Source organism: Mirounga angustirostris, unplaced genomic scaffold, assembly GCF_029215605.1.
Source record: "Mirounga angustirostris isolate CCGP_5_RB_7025 unplaced genomic scaffold, mMirAng1.0.hap1 SCAF_3, whole genome shotgun sequence".
NCBI classification, from domain to species: domain Eukaryota; kingdom Metazoa; phylum Chordata; class Mammalia; order Carnivora; family Phocidae; genus Mirounga; species Mirounga angustirostris.
In genome coordinates this window covers 116,171,555-116,191,018 of record NW_026991711.1, presented here as the reverse complement: position 1 = coordinate 116,191,018, position 19,464 = coordinate 116,171,555, and the positions used below count along the sequence as shown (strand labels likewise).

Genomic DNA, 19,464 nt, shown 5'->3' with positions numbered 1-19,464 from the left:
GAAAAATGTCAAGGGAAGCAAGGGGTGTGAAATTAGTTGGCATGCTTTGAAGGTGGTTTGAACACAAAGGTTCTCTGCGACACTCGTGTACTTGTTTCTACAAATTCATTTTTGGAAATAAATTCAATGCCAGCATCCTTTCAATATTTTTAAAAGACATTTCATTAATATTTAGAATCTACTTTTAAGCTACTTTTTATTTCTTTGGTTAGCTAAACTGACGGTTTTGTAACAGTTTCAGTCTAGCAAGTATCCTTCCAAATCCTACAACATGAGAGCAAGAGATATGATTCACATAGACCAGAAATATTGACGGTAAGTCTCCAGTTTAGACTTACCCTACCATAAGGACTTCATATAGTAGGGGACAGTAGACATACATGAAACAGCTACAATTAAAGTGTAAAGTAGTTTTTCTTAAAAGCTACACAAAGGTACGTGCAGATTCAAAGCTTTGTGAAGAGGAGAAATAAGGGGTTTGGGATCACTTCAGAGAAGCATTTAATCTGAGGTTTGAAAGATGGTGGGATTTAGATAATCGGACATTTGAATGGAAAAACAGACGTATTCAGAGACACCTTCCCTTTCAAAAATCAAGAAGTCATTTCTGCCTTCTGCAATGTCAGATATGTGAAAGAGATTAGAGGGAAATAAGGTTGGATTGTGGAGTTGAAATCGAGTAATAGCCTTGAATGTCACACTCAGTATATAGATTTGATTCTTCAAGTTGTGGTCGTTTAATCAGAGCTGTGTTAGGAGGGTTAATATGGCAACAGTTAGGATAATATTCCTGTAACTGAACATGACATGTTAAGAGTCTATTTTTTTTTTTTAAAGATTTTATTTATTTGAGAGAGAGAGAATGAGAGACAGAGAGCATGAGAGGGAGGAGGGTCAGAGGGAGAAGCAGACTCCCCGCCGAGCAGGGAGCCCGATGCGGGACTTGATCCCGGGACTCCAGGATCACGACCTGAGCCGAAGGCAGTCGCTTAACCGACTGAGCCACCCAAGTGCCCTAAAGATTTTATTTATTCATTTATTTGAGAGAGAGAGAGAGAGAGCACATGAGGAGGGGGGGTCAGAGGGAGAAGCAGACCCCCTGCCGAGCAGGGAGCCCGATGCGGGACTCGATCCCGGGACTCCAGGATCATGACCAGATCCAAAGGCAGTCGCTTAACCAACTGAGCCACCCAGGCGCCCCAAGAGTCTGTCTATTGACGTGACTTTAGGGACAAGTCATAAAAGTAGACCACTAGTCTTGGACCCATCTTAACATGAATTTTTACTTAGCCAGAACCACAGAAAGGGAATGTTGTAAAAGAAGCATGGGGTACTCTTAAAGTAGAATAGAATTCTAATGTTTAACCTGGCTTTATTTTGATTTAAATGAATTAGCTCAGCAGGGTGAATATTTTGAAAGATGCTTTTGTAAATCCTTTGTTAGAAGTTCATATGAAATAAATTTTAATATTAAAATATACTTTAAAAATTTGTGTTTATATACATTGTAAATACTGAATGGATGTCAGTTATGAAATATGCAACTATGTGTGTCTTCAACTATTTAGCATACATAGCAAGAGTCATAAATGTCTGTGCTTCAGAAGCTGGACAGTAAATTAAGATGCCTTGGTGGGAACTTTGACAAACTGAAATTTTCATTTCTGGTATAACAGGAGCAGCCTTTCCTTAGCTACGGTGACTAATTGCTAACTAATGCCATTTGCGAATATGAATCCAGGGCTGCCAGCTCCTTTGAGTTTTCAAGAACAGCCGAAAATCTGGACTTTTTTTGTGAAATCTATAATTTCTCAATGTTTATATCCAACTCAGATTTTTTTAATAACAGTGTGGACCACACAAAAATGTCTGTAGATGGATATGGATGAATTTCCTAGTAACGAGTTTTCAATCTTTGGTATAGACCCTATTTTCTGCTCACATGACCAAAAGCAGGACTTTAGTCTTAAAACAGTGCCTAAAAGACAGTTTCTCTTTTTATACTAATAAGGATTTTGAAATTTTATATATATATATATATATTTTTTTTTTTTTTATTCATGAGAGACAGAGCGAGAGAGAAAGGCAGAGGGAGAAACAGGCTCCCGAGGAGCAGGGAGCCCGATGCGGGACTCGATCCCAGGACCCTGAGATCATGACCTGAGCCGAAGGCAGACGCCCAACCATCTGAGCCACCCAGGCGCCCTTGAAATTATATTTTAATAAACTGTCATCTTTCCAAGTCTAGAATCCTAGGTTTGAAGTAGTCAAATACAAAATCATACTTATCCTCGTACTAAAATAAACTGGCTATTCTAATTTTTGAGTTATTTATTGGCTGTCATATTTAGTTATATTTACCAGCTGACCCAATGTCCTAAAATCTGCCAAGTAATGAATTTGAGGATCCTATATGTTAAAAAGGAAACTTGAAACACATTAACACTGTCGTCAGCTATTCCTTTTAGTGGACAAATTAGATACTGGATTATTTTGCCATTAAAATGAAATATAAAGAAATAAAATAACATGAAATTCAGTGATTAGATTTTCTTAGATTGGCAACAAAACTCATATTTTATTATAACTTTTGTTAAAAGCTTTACCATCAAGGAAAAAAATCTAAAGTAGTATCTAGTGGCCTTGGCACTCACAGGTTAAAATAATCCTTAATAATATTAGGAAGTTGCTAAAATAATTTGGATAATATTTCTTTTCCTTTTTTGCTATCGAAGCAATTTATTATCACAAATAATATTTTGATAATCATACTTTAATTTTAATGGTATATGGAAGTATGTTGTGGAAATTAGTAAAACAGTGCATGTAAAGCACTTAGCACAGAACCTAGCCCACAGTAACTAACATCTGTTGATTATTTGCTATTTAATATTTATTGCCCCTTTCAGATAATCTCTTACTGAGCCTCTTACTATTTTGAGGCCTTGCCCAAAATCTTTTTGGAGTTTAAAATTTTATATTGCCTTTAGATCCTGAGCCATATTCTGTTAAATGTAAATGTCTTCATTTGTAAAGGTAAATTTAAATTACAGAAACACCCAAAAGTCTGAGTTAGTCTAGTAGGTTAAAATCTAATAATTATCACATTTATCTCTTGGGGCAGGTTGGGTCCTGACCCAAGGAAGGATACTTAAATTTTCAGGTGGCCAGAGTACTCTGGAGACAGGTCTTGTACTTAGGAGATACATAAAGAAGGTTCTGTTTATCTAGGTCTTGAAGACAGAGTTGAAATTTGCTAGACCTAGAAGGAGAGGGAAAAGGGCATTTTAGCAGAAGAAATCTTATGGCAGTATAAAAGAAGGCAGAGAAATATGGGAAATGTTGCAGATATTTTTATGTGACTAAAGAATTGAAAAGGAAAAGGTGGGTAAAGTTAGTAAGAAATTATGCCAGAGAGGTAGAAAAACAAGTTAGGATGTTCTCTTGTACTTACGATGAAAAAAAGTCAGAACACATGTGTTGGAAATCAGACTACTTTGTGAAAGGGAAAAAGGAATGATTCTAAAGTATCAAATGGCTAGACTATTTCAACATCCTGGTAGTTTTCATACCACTCCAGTCCATCCTGCCCTAAGTGGTACATTCCTAAAAACATTCTGCTCCTCTATTCTTCCCTGCCTCCAGATTAAAATTCTGATTATTGTCTTGATGTAACAAGCCTTTTACTATGTCAAATATAAAGCCTTTTATGATTTCCCACAACTTAACTTTCAAGCCTGTTTTTTACTGCACTCCCTTAAATATCTAACCTCACTGAATTTATCACCCTTTTGAATATACCTTTTATGATTATACATCTGTTCCTGAAAGTCACTCATTGAAATGCCCCTTTGTTCTGCAAATTTCTTGTTTCTTCAAAACCTAGTTTATTCTTGGGGCGCCTGGGTGGCTCAGTCGTTGGGCGTCTGACTTCGGCTCAGGTCATGATCCCGGAGTCCTGGGATCGAGCCCCGCATCGGGCTCCCTGCTCCGCGGGAGGCCTGCTTCTCCCTCTCCCACTCCCCCTGCGTGTGTTCCCTCTCTCGCTGTCCCTCTCTCTCTCGTCAAATAAATAAATAAAATCTTTTTAAAAAAAGCGGGGGGCGCCTGGGTGGCTCAGTCATTAAGCGTCTGCCTTCAGCTCAGGTCATGATCCCAGGGTCCTGGGATCGAGCCCCGCATCGGGCTCCCTGCTCGGCGGGAAGCCTGCTTCTCCCTCTCCCACTCCCCCTGCTTGTGTTCCCTCTCTCGCTGTGTCTCTCTCTGTCAAATAAATAAAAATCTTTAAAAAAAAAAAAAAAAAATACCCTAGTTTATTCTCTATGAAACTTTTTCCTCCTCCCTCAGGGATTTTTTAATTGTTTAAATCTTTTAATAGCATGTCACAGATAATATGGAATTTATTCTTACATATTTTCTACTAAACTAAGAGTTGGCATTTTTGTTTTTTAATGTGAAGGGACATATAAGTAAATATTTTAGGCTTTCTGTACCATATAGTCTCTGTGCAACTACTTACCTCTGCCATTATGGCATGAAAGCAGCCACAGACAATACATAAATAAATATATTCAGCTATAGTTTGCTAACCCCTGCATTAAATTACTCTGACCTGGGGCACCTAGGTGGCACAGTCAGTTAAGCATCAGACTCTTGGTTTTCCACTCAGGTCATGATCTCAGGGTCTTGAAATCAAGCCCTGTATCCGGCTACACATGGGAAGTCTGCTGGAGATTCTTTGTTTCCCTCTGCCCCTCCCCCTGTGCGTGCCTGTGTGTGTGTGTGTGTGTGTGTGTGTACGCGCTTGCTTGCACATTCTCTGTCAAATAAATAAATCTTTAAAAAATAGTAAAAAAACAAATTACTCTGACCCAAGTATTTTGCTAGAAGTTTCTGCGTGAAAGATGTTTACACATTCACCCGTTGTAACTGACCTCAGAGTCCAGGAAATGAACATAGGAGCAAAAAATGTAGCACAAAGCTTTGTACTAAAGGTGTTGAAGTTTCCTTAACAAGAGAAAAATCTTATTTGTACTACGTTTTTAGTGTTGTTCCCAAATAGGGCAACTTTTAGAGGTTCCTATCCTCTCTAGTGTGGCACTCTTGATTCTAGCCTTTATTGGCTAGTTACTTTACACAAAGTAACTTTATCACTTGTTTGGGTTTTTTTTAATTGATTTGTTTTTAAAATTACATACATAGTGCTTGTTGTATGGTAGTTGCTCAATAATAGAATAAGATTTGGTTTTGAAAGATACATTGCAGTGTGAGGATTTGCCAGAGATTGTCTATTTAAGTATAACACATATATCCAGAACAAATAATGTTAATTTTTGTGTTGTTCTTAGGTGCTCTGTAATAGAGCCAGGCTGGTTTCATATCTCCCGGGATTTTGCTCTTTAGTTAAAAGGGTTGTCAATCCCAAAGCCTTTTCAACTGCAGGATCTTCAGGTTCTGATGAGTCTCATGTGGCCCCTGCACCTCCAGATATATGTAAGTAAAAGTTACTATGATTTACTTGTTGCAAAACACCCACCTCCCTTCTGGCAACCACCAGTTTATTCTCTGTATTAAAGTCTGTTTTTGTCCCTTTTTCTTTTTTCGTAAATTTTACATGAGTGTAATCATATAGTATTTGTCTTTCTCTGACTAAATTATTTCACTTACTATTATACATCCATCCAGGTTGCTACAGATCGCAAGATTTCATTATTTTTTATGGCTAATATTCCATTGTGTATATATACCACATCTTTATCCCTTCATATGTGGATGGATATTTGGATTACTTCCATATCTTGACTATTATAAATAATGCTGTGTTAAATATAGGGGTGTGTATATCTTTTTGTGTGTGTTTTCATTTTCTTTAGGTAAATACCCAGTATTGCAATTATTAGATCATTTGATAACTTTGTTTTTTAATTTTTTAAGAAATCTCATACTGTTTTGCAGTGTCTGCACAGTTTGCATTCCTACCAACAGTACACAGGAGTTTCTTTTCCTCCACATCCTTGCCAACATTGTTATTTCTTATATTTATTTTAGCTATTCTGACAGGTACAAGGTGATATTTCATTGTGGTTTTGATTTGCCTTTCCCTGATGATTAGTGATATTGAACATCTTTTCATGTGCCCGCCAACTATATGTCTTCCTTAGAAATATGTTTGCTGATGCCCTCTGCCCATTCTTTAATAGGTTTTTTGTTTGGTTTGGTTTAGTTTGGTTTGGTGTTGTTTAAGTTCTTTATATATTTTGGATATTAACCCCTTATCAGATATTCCCATTCACTGGGTTGCCTTTTTGTTGTTGATTGTTTGCTTCACTGTGCAAAAACATTTTATTTCAGTATAGTCCTAGTACTTCAATTTTGCTTTTCTTTCTCTTGCAGAGGAGAAATATCTAGAAAAATGTTTCCAAAGCCTATGTCCAGGAAATTACTGGCTATGTTACTGAAGTATAGTTGACAGTGTTAACGTTAGTTTCAAGTGTACAATGTAGTAATTCATTAATTTTATAGATTACACAGTGCCATGATTAGTGATAAGCATAGTTACATCTGTCACTATACAACCTTATTACAGAAGTATGGACTATATTCCCTGTGCAGTACTTTTAGTCCCCGCTACATACTTATTTTATAACTGTAAGTTTGTACCTTTTAAACCACTTCACTACTTTGGCCATCTCACCACTCCTCTTTCCTCTGGCAACTACCAGTTTGTTCTCTGTATCTATGAGTCTATCCTGGCTTTTTGATTTCTTGTTTCTTTGTTCATTTTTTAGGTTCCACATATAAGTGAAATCACTTATTATTTGTTGTTCTCTGTCTGCCGTATGTAACTGAGCATGATATCCTCCAGGTCCATCTATGTTACTGAAAAGAGCAAGATTTCATTCTTTATGGCTGAGTAACATTCCATTCTGTGTGTATATAGTGCACACACATGTTCTTGATTCATCATCTGTCCATAACAGATTGCTTCCATATCTTGTCTATTGTAAATAATGGTGCAGTAAACATAGAGGTGCATATATCTTTTCGAATTACCATGTTCATTTTTGTGGAGTAAATACCTAACAGTGGAATTTCTGGATTGTCTGGTTTTTCTTTTCAATTTTTTAAGGAACCTCCGTACTGTTTTCCACAGTGTTTCCACCAAGTTACATTCCTAACCAACAGAGTGCAAGGGTTGCCTTTTCTCCATATCCTCTCCAACACTTGTTTCTTATCTTTTTGATTCTAGCCATTCTGACTGGTGTGAGAATGCTGTAGTATGAATTTATGAATATCAGACTTACAGAATGCTTGTTTTGTCATTTTTGTAATGATTTTCAATTTTTCGCCAGCAAAAGCAAGATAATGAGAAATTTCAGAAAACATCTTGGTTTTGACAAAACCACACCCACACATGCACACAAAAGCAGAGGTAAAACTATACATCATTAAAACAACACCAAAAATGAAGTTGTACACTATGTGTATATATATGTGTTTCTAATTACTCACCGATTGAGAAATGAAAAGTGCAGATAGGAGATATATGTTTTAGGGAGGATTTTCAGAGGTAGCTCAACTCATGACATCAAGCACTCTGGAGCCCTCCTTTGTGTTGAATGTTGTACTTACAGGGAAGCGATTGTTAGGGTCAGGAAAAATGATCTGGAGGTAGTGATGATTTGTGAATACAAATATACCTGACAGACAAGGTAGAGAAGCATTCCAAATAAAGGAGAACAGAAATGCCAAGGGAAAGCTTTGAGGTATGAATAATTAAATTGGGAATGCCAACATTCAGGGTGGCCTCAAGGCTATTAGAAGATTAACTGAAAGTTAGGCTGCAGGCTGATGACAGAGGGCCTTATGCACCTTGCTGATGACTTCGGATGTCACCATTTAGGATGGTGGTTTCTAAAGAAATTCTATGGGGCTCTGGATATTTCCCTAGAAGGGGAAACTGTAAAGGACAATAAGGGTATAGAAGAAGCTTCCAGTGCTCTCCCACTATTCAACCAAGTCTTAAAATAAGAATTATATTTTATTTGTTTATGCTGTCAGGTAAGTATGCAGATAACAGTTTGGAAGGCTAAAATGATTAAAAAAATACTGGAAGCAAAAAAAAAAACAAAACTACTGGAGGCAAAAGAAAGCTATGGAAGGATTTTGAATAAGACCAACTCTGGTGCGTTTTAGAAAAATCGCTCTCAGTCCAGATTAGAGCATCGGTCTTCAACCCGAGATGGCCGTATTCCAAGTATGTTTATTGGAATGCTTGTCGTCAACTGGCACCACCACGTCTCCTCTCTCCTAAGGCTGGGAAGTAGATTTCCCTTTAATTACCTTCCCAGTAGTTATGCATTAGCTTTCTGATGAGAGGTACTTGTGGAGATTTAGCAGGCACAGGTGAAACGCAGTCCGTTACACTCAGAAGGGTTATGGGAGTCACGGGATAGTCCTACAGAGCTGTTTCTGGAGACCTGTGTGGAAGCTCCTCTTTCACAGTCCTCGTTGTGGTCAGACCTGTTGCTTCTCAGACTCCTGGAAACCCCAGGTTTTGTGCTTCCAGTTGAGGCAGAGACTGTTTCTCCGACCCTCTGACTACCCCTTTGCAGACAGACCTTCACTTCCCAGCTTCTGCCTCATCCAGGTAAGGCGTAATTCTTCTGTTAACCCCTTAGTCCTGTAATATTCTAGCGTCTCTTAGCCTGACAGAACCCAGACTGATACAGGTGTGCATCAAGTAATCCACTGGATGGGGAAGATCATGTTAAAGCTCCTAATTATGTTTTAATCTCCATTTTAAAATCATATCATCTTAGGACAAACACAATGTTGAAAGAGTAAGCATACATAACTTATAAAGAGTCAAAATGCATGTGTTGAGATGTGTATTCAGCTTGTTTACTTACAAAGGTGTGAAGTTTTCAGAATTTGAGAACATTGGTAGAGAAGATGGCCCTGGAAGAGGGACAAAGCTGGAGGCCAAATGTTCAGTCAGAAGGCTATTAGAGAAGTCATCCAGGAAAGAACTGATAAGGATCTGAAGTGAGGCTGTGGCAGGGGCAGTCGGATTTAAGTAGTACTTAGGAGGTAAAATAAATAGGAAGTAGTAGCTGATAGATCACCTTTAAGGAGGAAAGAGAAGGACACTTCAAAGATGACTCCTAGGTTTGCAGCTTAGGTGCTTCCATTTGCAGAGCAAGACCTACCTCCCAGTTGCTTTTGTTTGTTTGTTTTTCCTCTCGTCCAGCTTGACAATTTAGAAAAACAACCACCCACCAAAACCAAGTACGGTTCATCTCATGAATGTGAAGGGTGATCCAGTATTAGGAAAACTTTCCCCAGCTCTACCATATAAAAGCTCTAAGAGAAAACTTGATTGTGGTAGATACAGCTAACTGTCAACCCAAGTTTTGTGCTCTCCACTCCATTGTATAGAGTTGTTACCGGGAAGTGATGCCCAGATGGGGCCATGTGACTAATTCTTACCAAAGGAAACGTGGGTGGTGGTGGTGGTGTGTGCCAGCTCTCGGCCAAAGCTTTTAAGAAGCAGGAGTGCTGCTTTCACACCGTCTTCCCCTTCCATCTGCAGAATTTAGACAACAGCAAGGCCCTTGATGCGAATGCAGAGACAGATGGAAGACGTCTGGGCCCTTGAATTACGTTATGGAGGAGACCCACCTGCTTTAGTGTTATATGCCTAAGAAATAAGCCTTTCACCATGTATCAGCTTGTTTAGTCTACCTTAAATAGTATGAGGATACTGTAGTAGAAGCCCCAAAGCATACAATAACAGCAAATAATCCTTGCTGCTACAAACTTGTAGAAAATATATTACTTACAGGCTTTCTGGATGTGAGGTCCAGGCATAGAATGAATTTGGATGGAAAACATTACATTTATCTTTTCACTAACATTCCACTGAAATTTAGCATGTCTTTTCATTGTGAATATAAGCAACACATCCAGTGTGACTAGCAGTTCCTGGGACTTGTCGCCAACAGAAAATACAGATCTTTTCCTATCACATTAAAGATATTCCTTGACTTAGGATGGCATTGTGTCCAGATAAATCCATTGTAAGTTGAACATAGCGTAAATTGAAAGTGCACTTAATACACCTAACCCGCCAAACTTCATAGCTTAGCATCGCCTACCTTAAATGGGCTCTGAACACTTGTATTATCCCACAGTTGGGCAAAATCATCTTCCCACAAAGCCTGTTGTTTAATGAAGTGTTGCATATCTCCTGTGATTGATTGAATGCTGTGCTGAAAGTGAAACATGGAATGGGTGTATGGGTACAGAGTGGTTGTAAGTGTTTGTCCTCATGATCAAGTGGCCAGATGGGAGCTGGGGCTCACTGCCACTGCCCAGCATCATGAGAGAGGATTGAACTGTGTATACTTAACCCGGGGAAAAATCCAAACTCAGAATTCGAAGTGTGGTCTCTACCAAATGCGTATTGCTCTTGCACCATAGTAAAGTCGAAAAATCCTAAGGTGAATCACCATAAGTTGGGGACACTGTGTAGTTGTTGCCAATATATCAATACCGTTTATACTGTTGATACTTCAGAATTAGGATCTTGTAATTCTAAACCTTCATAAAAAGCACATATATTCTATCACAACTTTCAAAAATATTTTGATATATGTATTTAAAAATAACCAACTTTTTAATATATGTACTTTATGCATTTAGAAACATTCTTCTGAAAGGAGAAAACCCACCTTGAAATATATTTCTTCAATGTAGCGATGATTATCTAACATATAACAACAGGGTTGCTGCTTCCAAACTTTAAAAGTCTAGTATGAATACTAGCTAAGATATGATAAACAAACATAGAATTATAACAGATTACAAGAACCTCATAGTAACTCTAACCATCCAAATATTACTAAATAATAGAATAATATGAGAAATAAATCAAACTTGTGCATAATTGTATGTGTTTGGACACACGCACATAAACGTTGGTAATCTTTTTTTTTTTTTTTTGAGGGCAACCAGAGCCATTCAGATTTATCAAGACTACCATCAATACGTTTCTTTCTAATTCATTCATATGATCAATTTGTAAATAGCAAAAATCTGGTTAAGGTATTTATAATATTCTGGATCTCCACTACACCATATAAGTTGAACAGTATATGAATTGTATATGATAAAGATATTCCACTATTCAGGAATCATTCCAGGGGTTGCAATATTAAGAATTTTACTTTCATCTACATGTTATTAGTGGGTCTGAAAATAGTGATCTTTTTCTAAAACCAGGACTCAGTGGCTTCTGGAACTTGTAGTTTCCAGAGGCAGCAGAACATACTCTGAACAGCCTGCCATATAATCTTGTACCATCATGTCTTTCCATTTACGACCTAGAAATACCTAAAAATAATCACCCCTCAAATCACCTTAAATGACATTTAAATCACTTCCCCACCATCAACAGCCCTTCCTTCCAATAAAATATACAAAAGCTATTGCCAAAAGTGAGAAGCTTGACCGGTGATTTTCATAAGGCAATGCAGTAGGAAAGATGGGAACTTTCATATGAAAAAAAACCTGGGTTTCGGTTCCTAGCCCATTACTTAAAAACTTTGTGGCCTTAATTCTTATTTCTTTTTTCTGAGTTTGATTTCCTCCTCATGAATTGGAGATAGGTTCACTTACCCCATACCGTTTTTGTGAATATTGAATGAGATACTTATGTAAATCTCAACAGAAGACGTCTGTGCAAAAAAACCTGTTAATTCTATCCCTTACTGACTTATAAATCGAGTCATCACAATAGACGTGAATAAACGGTCTGACCTTTACAACGACCTAGCAAAATTTCCATAAAGGGAACTATTTTGCCTCAGGTAGGACTTTTTAAGACTTCGCTACACAAACACATACCATCCGTCCCTATAAATATGGATACATTTCAGATCCCTCTTTTTCTTACAGTATGTGTATGTATAGATCTTTTTAAATATTTGACGTAGAATTCTGTTGGATCCAGTGCTTGTGTGTTGGGTTTAGAAGTACTGCCCACCGAACTAAAGGAAAACTATTTAAAACACCAATAAACAATTTCTGACAAATATCTGTGGGCATGTAATGGCTGAATAAATCTAAAGCAGTGGATTCCATGATTACCTCAGTTAACACGCTATCTGTGTGTTAACAGCTGGTGGGAGTATTTTGCTTATTTGTTTTGGATGTCCTGAATTGTTTGTGATGGTATTATTTTTCCCTCTCCAAAGTTGCGGTTAGATTAAGTACTAAAACGTCCTGTCACACATGTCTTGAAGTGGTTGTATTATAATTTTAAGGAACTACATTTTGGGGATAATTTTTACTGCTTAAATGTCCACAAAATTGTACATCTTTAGAGATCAGATAATATAGCAGCTAAAATTCACTGACCTTTTTTGTAGGAAATGTAACAAATGACTTGTATATGTCATTTCCTCTAAACCTTACAGTCTTCCCATTAGATGGGTGTTAACACAGACAGAAAGTAACTTGTCCAAGAATGGAAAACTTATGAGTGGCAGAACTAAGATCCAAACCCGGGTGTTTTGCAAAGCTCTCTCTCTCTCTCTTTTTTTTTTTAAAGCCATGATGCTACACAGTTCTTTGATGACCCGATGAGTGTCTAGATACCTGAACTCAGTATTTCATGGCATGATGTTTGAGATTTTCAGTAGCCTAAAACAGGTTGGAACTTTTGAAATGAGCATGAAAATATCGTGAGCCACCTGATTTCCTAGAACCAAATGGAAGTGAATATAGTACTTGATCCAATAGCAGATTATTAGAACTACAGTGAGAGAAAACAAAAGATAAGCAGACCCTTACTCCTGCAAGCTCTGGTGAGGAAGTCTGTCGGCACTATTTCCAATGGGGCTGAAAATCTTTATTGTCTCACTACCAACCCGAGCAGGTCCCCTCCCCTGGAGTAGGGAAAATCAGTGAGTTAAATTCTAATCCCAAATTCAGTAATGGAGAGTTTCGGGATTCGGGTTAGTTGAGTGAATTACACCGAGCATTCAATTCTGTCTCCTCAATACTGACTATTCTCTGAATTTTAGATTCCCATCTCCCCTCCCAGCTAGATATTCCCATTTGAATATTCACCAACATTTCCACTTCAACACATTTAAAGTTAAAAGGTCTTTAACCCACAAAGGAGTACTTGCTAATGGGGCCATCAGGAGAGGCATTAGACTCTGGGGCCAGATCACTGGTGTTCCAGTCCTGGCTGTCCCTCATGATCCTGTGACTGAACACATCCTCTAACCTCGCTTAGCTTCAGGTTTCCTATCTGTGCAATGGAAATTGCACTCCTGATTTCATGGGGTGATTACGAATGCTAAATGAATTATTACGTGTAAAGCACTTAGACCGGTGCTGGGCCCACAGTGAGCACCCTGGAAATGTGGTTGCTATTACAGTTATTGTTAATATTATATCATGGATCATCCAGGCTGAAAACTGCTTTCGTTTGTTTGGATTGCTGGATGTTGGGAGGGTGTGGGAGCAAAGCAAGGGAGCATTCAGCCACCAACTTCTTTTGATTCTTCTTTTGGAAGACTTCTCTCATTTTTAACAGCTATTGCCCTAATTCAGGTCTCTCTCCCCTTTGATCTTCTCCATTACAGTAGCAGTCCTCTCATACTTCTCTCCTACAATTTATGCTGTATGCCAGCAGATTTATCTTTTCAAACTTGAGTGTATGGAATTATTCTCCTACTCAACAACTTTCAATGTCTAATGCTATTGCATATAGTGCAAACTTGTCCTTCTGGGACAGGAAATTCTTTCGGTCCAGCCCCAGCCTATTTTGCTAGCCTCGTCTTCCTCCCTTGCATGTCGAGGATGCTCTAGGCAAAGCAGTGCACTCCCAGCCATGTGTTCTTCACAGCACATTCCTAGGGTCTGGGATAATAATCTGTTCTCACTATTCAAATCCGACCAGCCTCTCATGGGCCAGCTCAAATTTTGTCTCCTCCAAAGATTAGACATGTAGTAAGTTCCATGAATTGGAGCAGACATAAAAGGCATCAGAATAAAAATTCAAACTTTATTAATTCAGTCAGAGTGCACATATATGGGGGCTGATTATTTAAAAAGCAAAGGAGGGGGGCCTGGGTGGCTCAGTCATTAAGCGTCTGCCTTCGGCTCAGGTCATGATCCCAGGGTCCTGGGATCGAGCCCCACATCGGGCTCACTGCTCAGCCAGGAGCCTGCTTCTCCCTCTCCCGCTCCCCCTGTTTGTGTTCCCTCTCTCACTGTGTCTCTGTCAAATAAATAAATAAAAATCTTAAAAATAAAATAAAAAGCAAAGGGAATTACAAAATTTTAAAACTGAATTACAAAATTTTAAAACTATTGGATGATTTTTGTATTTATATAGTGATAGCAAGTGATGATTGTAACTAGCAAAGGACATGCTGTGACCTGTTTTGATAAATGTATCTCACCGTGTATAACAGAATGCTTGAAATTACTGGTCAAGATCAAATTAATAGCCCTCAAGATCTCAGTTGTCCCTTTTGGTATAATGTGATAGTTGCATTCCTAAGAGATCTTGCATGCTCTAAAAGAAATGTCGATAGAAAAACCAGGAGTTCTCAGATCATAAATTATTGTTGAGTAAGGAATTTCACAGTAAAGTTGCTTTCTTATAGCCCTACTTGTAAAATTATAAAGCCTAAACATTATTGAGCAAATCCAGTGTTTTATGAACATCAACAGTATTGGCCTTTCTTTCTCTGTTACTTCTAGCACCACCGTTAGTCAGAACTTACCATTTCTATCATCACTGATATGATAAATGAAGCAGAGCTGCTCAAATGAAGTACGGGTATTGTGAACAACTTATAGTTTCCTCTCTGAGAAGGGGGAGGGTTCCTAACTAAGATTGCATTAAAAATAGATGATCATGTAAGGAAAACTAATTTTTTTTTAAAGATTTTATTTATTTATTTGACACAGAGAGAGAGAGAGCGAGAGCAGGAACACAAGCAGGTGGAGTGGGAGAGCGAGAAGCAGGCTTCCTGCCAAGCAGGGAGCCCGATGTGGGACTCGATCCCAGGACCCTGGGATCATGACCTGAGCCAAAGGCAGACGCTTAACGACTGAGCCACCCAGGCGCCCAGGAAAACTAATTTTATAAAAGCTCATCTTGTACTTGAAAATTCTTTTTTATAGAAAAAAATGTTAATTTCCAAACCACCTGGCTGAGTTATCAGAAATTGCCAATTAGAGAAATAGTTCAACAGACAAAGACCCAGCAAATGGGTATTTTAGTCTGACCTTGGTCAAATCACTTCAGACTCTAAAGACTTGAGTTTTCTCATCTAAAAAAAATGAAAGGGTAGGACTAGATGATTTCAGAGACCCAAGATGCATCAGTATCTCTGTGCCTTTATCTTTTCTTACCTGCAAGGCTATAAATTCTTTTTAATGTAAGGTTCTGTTATGTGCTATGACCTGAAAGTTTAATGAATGTGTCTATTCCCACATAACCTTACTTTTCAAAGAATTAGAATATAAATTCTTAATAATAAAATAATTACAAATTTAAATTTTTTCTTTTATGATTCATAGATACTTTGGATCATCAATGCCTTGTCCCAAATACTGCAGAGAAATATGAAAAAATCCACAATCAGTTCATTTTTAAATTTTTTCCATATTTCATATTGTATGACTGTAAAGCTTTTTGTAGTCTCAATTTTAATATGTGCTGTATCTCCATTGTGGACTCTTTGAACAGCATCCCGGTTTTCTTCTATATGCTGGAACAGCTTTTGCCACGTGGAGACTTTGTCTTGAATCAGTGTAGAGCTTTGGGCTTAGGTGCATAAAACAACATACATTGCATGTTGACCTATGTTTGATCGCAAGGAAACTATGAATAGAGAGCAATCTAAAAGCCAAGTGCTCATCCATTTGAGATTAATTGCCTCTTCCAGGTCGCTAATTCATACCCCAGTGTCCCAGGAGAGTTAATTTATTCCCCATGAGTGACTAGTTGACTCTGCAAAGGTATTTTAACTCACCCGGGCTTAATATAGGACAAATCTTATTACTATAACTTAGTTACTGAAAACAAAACAAAACAAAAAACCAGTTTCCCTGTCTCTCTCCCAGCTTGTTTCCTCAGTGCCAAAACAGAGTCTTCCTTTTGACCATACCAATGATTTAACTCTGTTTGAACGGCTTCAGTCTCTGGTCATTTACGTTAAGATTGTGTGACATTAGATACGGAATTCATACTGTTTAAAATAACTTTGTTCTTTTATTTTTTTTTTACTCAAGTATAATTAACATACAGTGTTCTTCTAGTGTCAAATGTACACTATGATCATTCATCAGTTCTCTGTATTTCTCAGTGCTCCTCAAGATAAGTGTACCCTTAAGCCCTTTATCTCTTTCACCCAATGGCCCAACAGCTTCCCCTCTGGCAACTGCTAGTTCTTTGTACTTACAAGTCTGAGGGGGGTTTTTGTTCATTTGTGTTGTTTCTTAAAATCACACCTGAGTGAAGTCATATGGTAGTTGTCTTTCTCTGACTGACTTATTTCACTTAGGATTATACCCTCTAGGTCAATCCATGTTGTTGCAGAGGGTGAGATCTCATTCTTTTTTAGGGCTGAGTGATACTCCATTGTATATATACACCACACCTTCTTTTATCCATTCATCTATGAATGGACACTTGGGTTGCTTCCATATCTTGGCTATTATAAATAATGTTGCAATAAGCAGAAGGGTATATATCTTTTCGAATTAGGCTTTGGGGTGTTTTTTGGGGGGGTTAACTACACAGTAGTAGAAATACTGGATCATTCGGTAATTCTATTTTTTACTTTTTGAGGAACATCTATAGTGTTTTCCACAGTGGCTACAGCAGTTTGCATTCCCACCAGTAGTGCAGGAAGTTTCCTTTTCCTCCACATTCTTGCCAACACTTGTTATTTCTTGTGTTTCTGATTTTACCCAATCTGACAGGTTATATGATATCCCACTGTGGTTTTCATTTTACTTTCCCCTGTGACTAGTGATGTTGATCATTTTTTCATGTGTCTTTTTCCATCTATGTATGTTTCTGGAAAAATGTCTATTCATGTCCTTTGTCCAGTTTTAATTGGATTCATTTGAAATTTTTTTGGTGTTGACATTGTATAAGTTCTTTATATGTTTTGGATATTAATCTTTTATTGGATATATCACTTGCAGATATCTTCTCCCATTCAGTAGGTTGTCTTTTTCCTTTGTTAATGGTTTGGTTCTCTTTGAAAACTTTATTTTTGTGTAGTAGCAATAGTTCAGTTTTGCTTTTGTTTCCCTTGCCTTAGGACACATATCTAGAAAGATGTTTCTACAACTGATAGATTACTGCGTATGTTTTCTTCTGGGAGTTTCGTGATTTCAGGTGTCATGTTTATGTTTTTAAACCATTTAGAGTTTGTATCTGGGAATGGTGTAAGTAAGTGGTCCAGTTTCATTTTTTTTGCATGTGGGTGTCCAGTTTTACAGCACTCTTTCTTGAAGATACTGTCTTTTCCCCATTGTATAGTCTTTGTAAAAAAAAAAAAAAAAGATTTTATTCATTTATTTGAGAGAGAGAATGAGAGTGAGAGAGAGCACAAGTTGGGGGCAGAGGGCAAGGGAGGTTCATACTCCCAGCTGATCCAACAGCCTGATGTGGGGCTTAATCCCAGGACCCTGGGATTAGGTCCCGAGCCCAAGGCAGTCGTTTAATTGACTGAGCCACCCATGTGCCCCTCCCCATTGTATATTCTTCCTGCTTTGTCATAGGTTAATTGACCAAGTAAGTGTTGGTTTAATTCTGTGCTCTCTACTCCATTGCACTGATCTATGTCTGTTTTTGTTGTTGTTGCCACTGCCGTACTGTCTTGATTACCACAGCTTTGCAGCATATCTCGAATTCTGAGATTTTGCTTCCTAAAGCTTTGTACTTCTTTCTGAAGATTGCTTTTTCTGTTCAGTTTCTTTTTAGTTCTGTACACATTTTAGGATTATTTCTTTTAGTTCTGTGAAAAATTCTGTTAGTAGTTTGATAACGAGGATTGCATTAAATCTCTGGGTTGCTTTGGGTAATAGAGAAATTTAAATTTCTACAATATTGGCTCTGCCAGTTCATGCATATCATGTATCTTTCCGTTTATTTGCGGTATCCTCAGTTTCTTTCAACAGTGCTTTATAGTTTTCAGAGTACAGATCTTTCACCTCCTTGGTTGAGCTTATTCCTAGATACTTTATTCTTTTTGGTACGATTGTAAATGGGATTGTTTTCTTAATTTCTCTTTCTGTTACTTCATTATTAGTGTACAAAAATGCAACAGATTTCCCTATATTTCTCTGTTCTGCAGCTTTACTGAATTATCAGTTTTAATACTTTTTGGTAGAGTGTTTAGGGTTTTCTGTATATTGTATGATGTCAGCTGCAAATAGTGGAAATCTTACATTTTCTTTACTAGTTTGGATACTTTTTATTTCTTTTTCTTGTCTGATTGCCCTGGCTAGGTCTTCCAGTATAATGTTGAAGAGAACTGTGGAGAGTGGACATCCTCATTCTATTCTTGATTTTAGAGGGAAAGCTCTGTTTTTCACCATTGAGAATGAAGTTAGCTGTAGATTTTTCACAAATACCCTTTATGTTTAGATATGTTCCCTCTGAACCTAGTATATTGAGAGTTTTCATTATGAAAAATGTTGCACTCTTTCAAATACTTTTTTGCATCTGTTCAGATGATCATATGGTTTTTGTCCTTTCTCTTAATGTGATGTATCACTTTGATTTACATATACTGAACCATGCTTGTGTACCTGGAATAAATCACACTTGATCATTGTGTATGATTTTTTTTTTTTTTTGGTTTATTTATTTGCTAGAGAGAGAGCATGCAAGCAGGGGTAGGAGAGGGAGAGAAATAATTTTTTTTTAAGATTTTATTTATTAGAGAACACATGAACAGTGGGATGTAGGGGGAGAGACAGAGGAAGAGGGAGAAGCAGACTCCCTGCTGAGCAGGAAGCCCAGTGCAGGACTTGATCCCAGGACCCCGAGAACATGACCTGAGCTGAAGGCAGACACTTAACTACCAGAGTCACCCAGGTACCCCAAGGGAGAATCTTAAGCAGGATCCATGTTCAATGCTGAGCCAGACGCAGGACTTGATCTCATAATCCTGAGATCATGACCTGAGCTGAAATTGAGTTAGATGCTTAACCAAGTGAGCCACCCAGGCGCCCAGTGAAAGATTTTCTTAATGTATATTTGTGTTTGTTTTGATAATACTTTGTTCAGGATCTTTCCATCTATTGTCATTAGATATTGGCGCATACTTTTTTTTTTGTAGTATCTTCATCTGCTTTTGGTATCAGGCTATTGCTGGCCTGATGGAATGAATTTGTAAGCTTCTTTCATCT

At 37.8% G+C, this 19,464-nt stretch overlaps 1 protein-coding gene across 4 annotated transcripts in view; it reads left to right on the top strand.

Annotated features, from left to right (window-relative positions):
* MMADHC (metabolism of cobalamin associated D) overlaps positions 1-19,464 on the top strand; it is a 45,984-nt gene that overhangs the window by 813 nt on the left and 25,707 nt on the right. For all 4 annotated transcript variants that reach the window (XM_045868898.3, XM_064586517.1, XM_045868899.3 and 1 more), the window contains exon 3: positions 5,349-5,493. In XM_045868898.3, the coding sequence (XP_045724854.1) occupies positions 5,349-5,493 (145 nt within the window). The remainder of the gene's footprint in view (positions 1-5,348; positions 5,494-19,464) is intronic.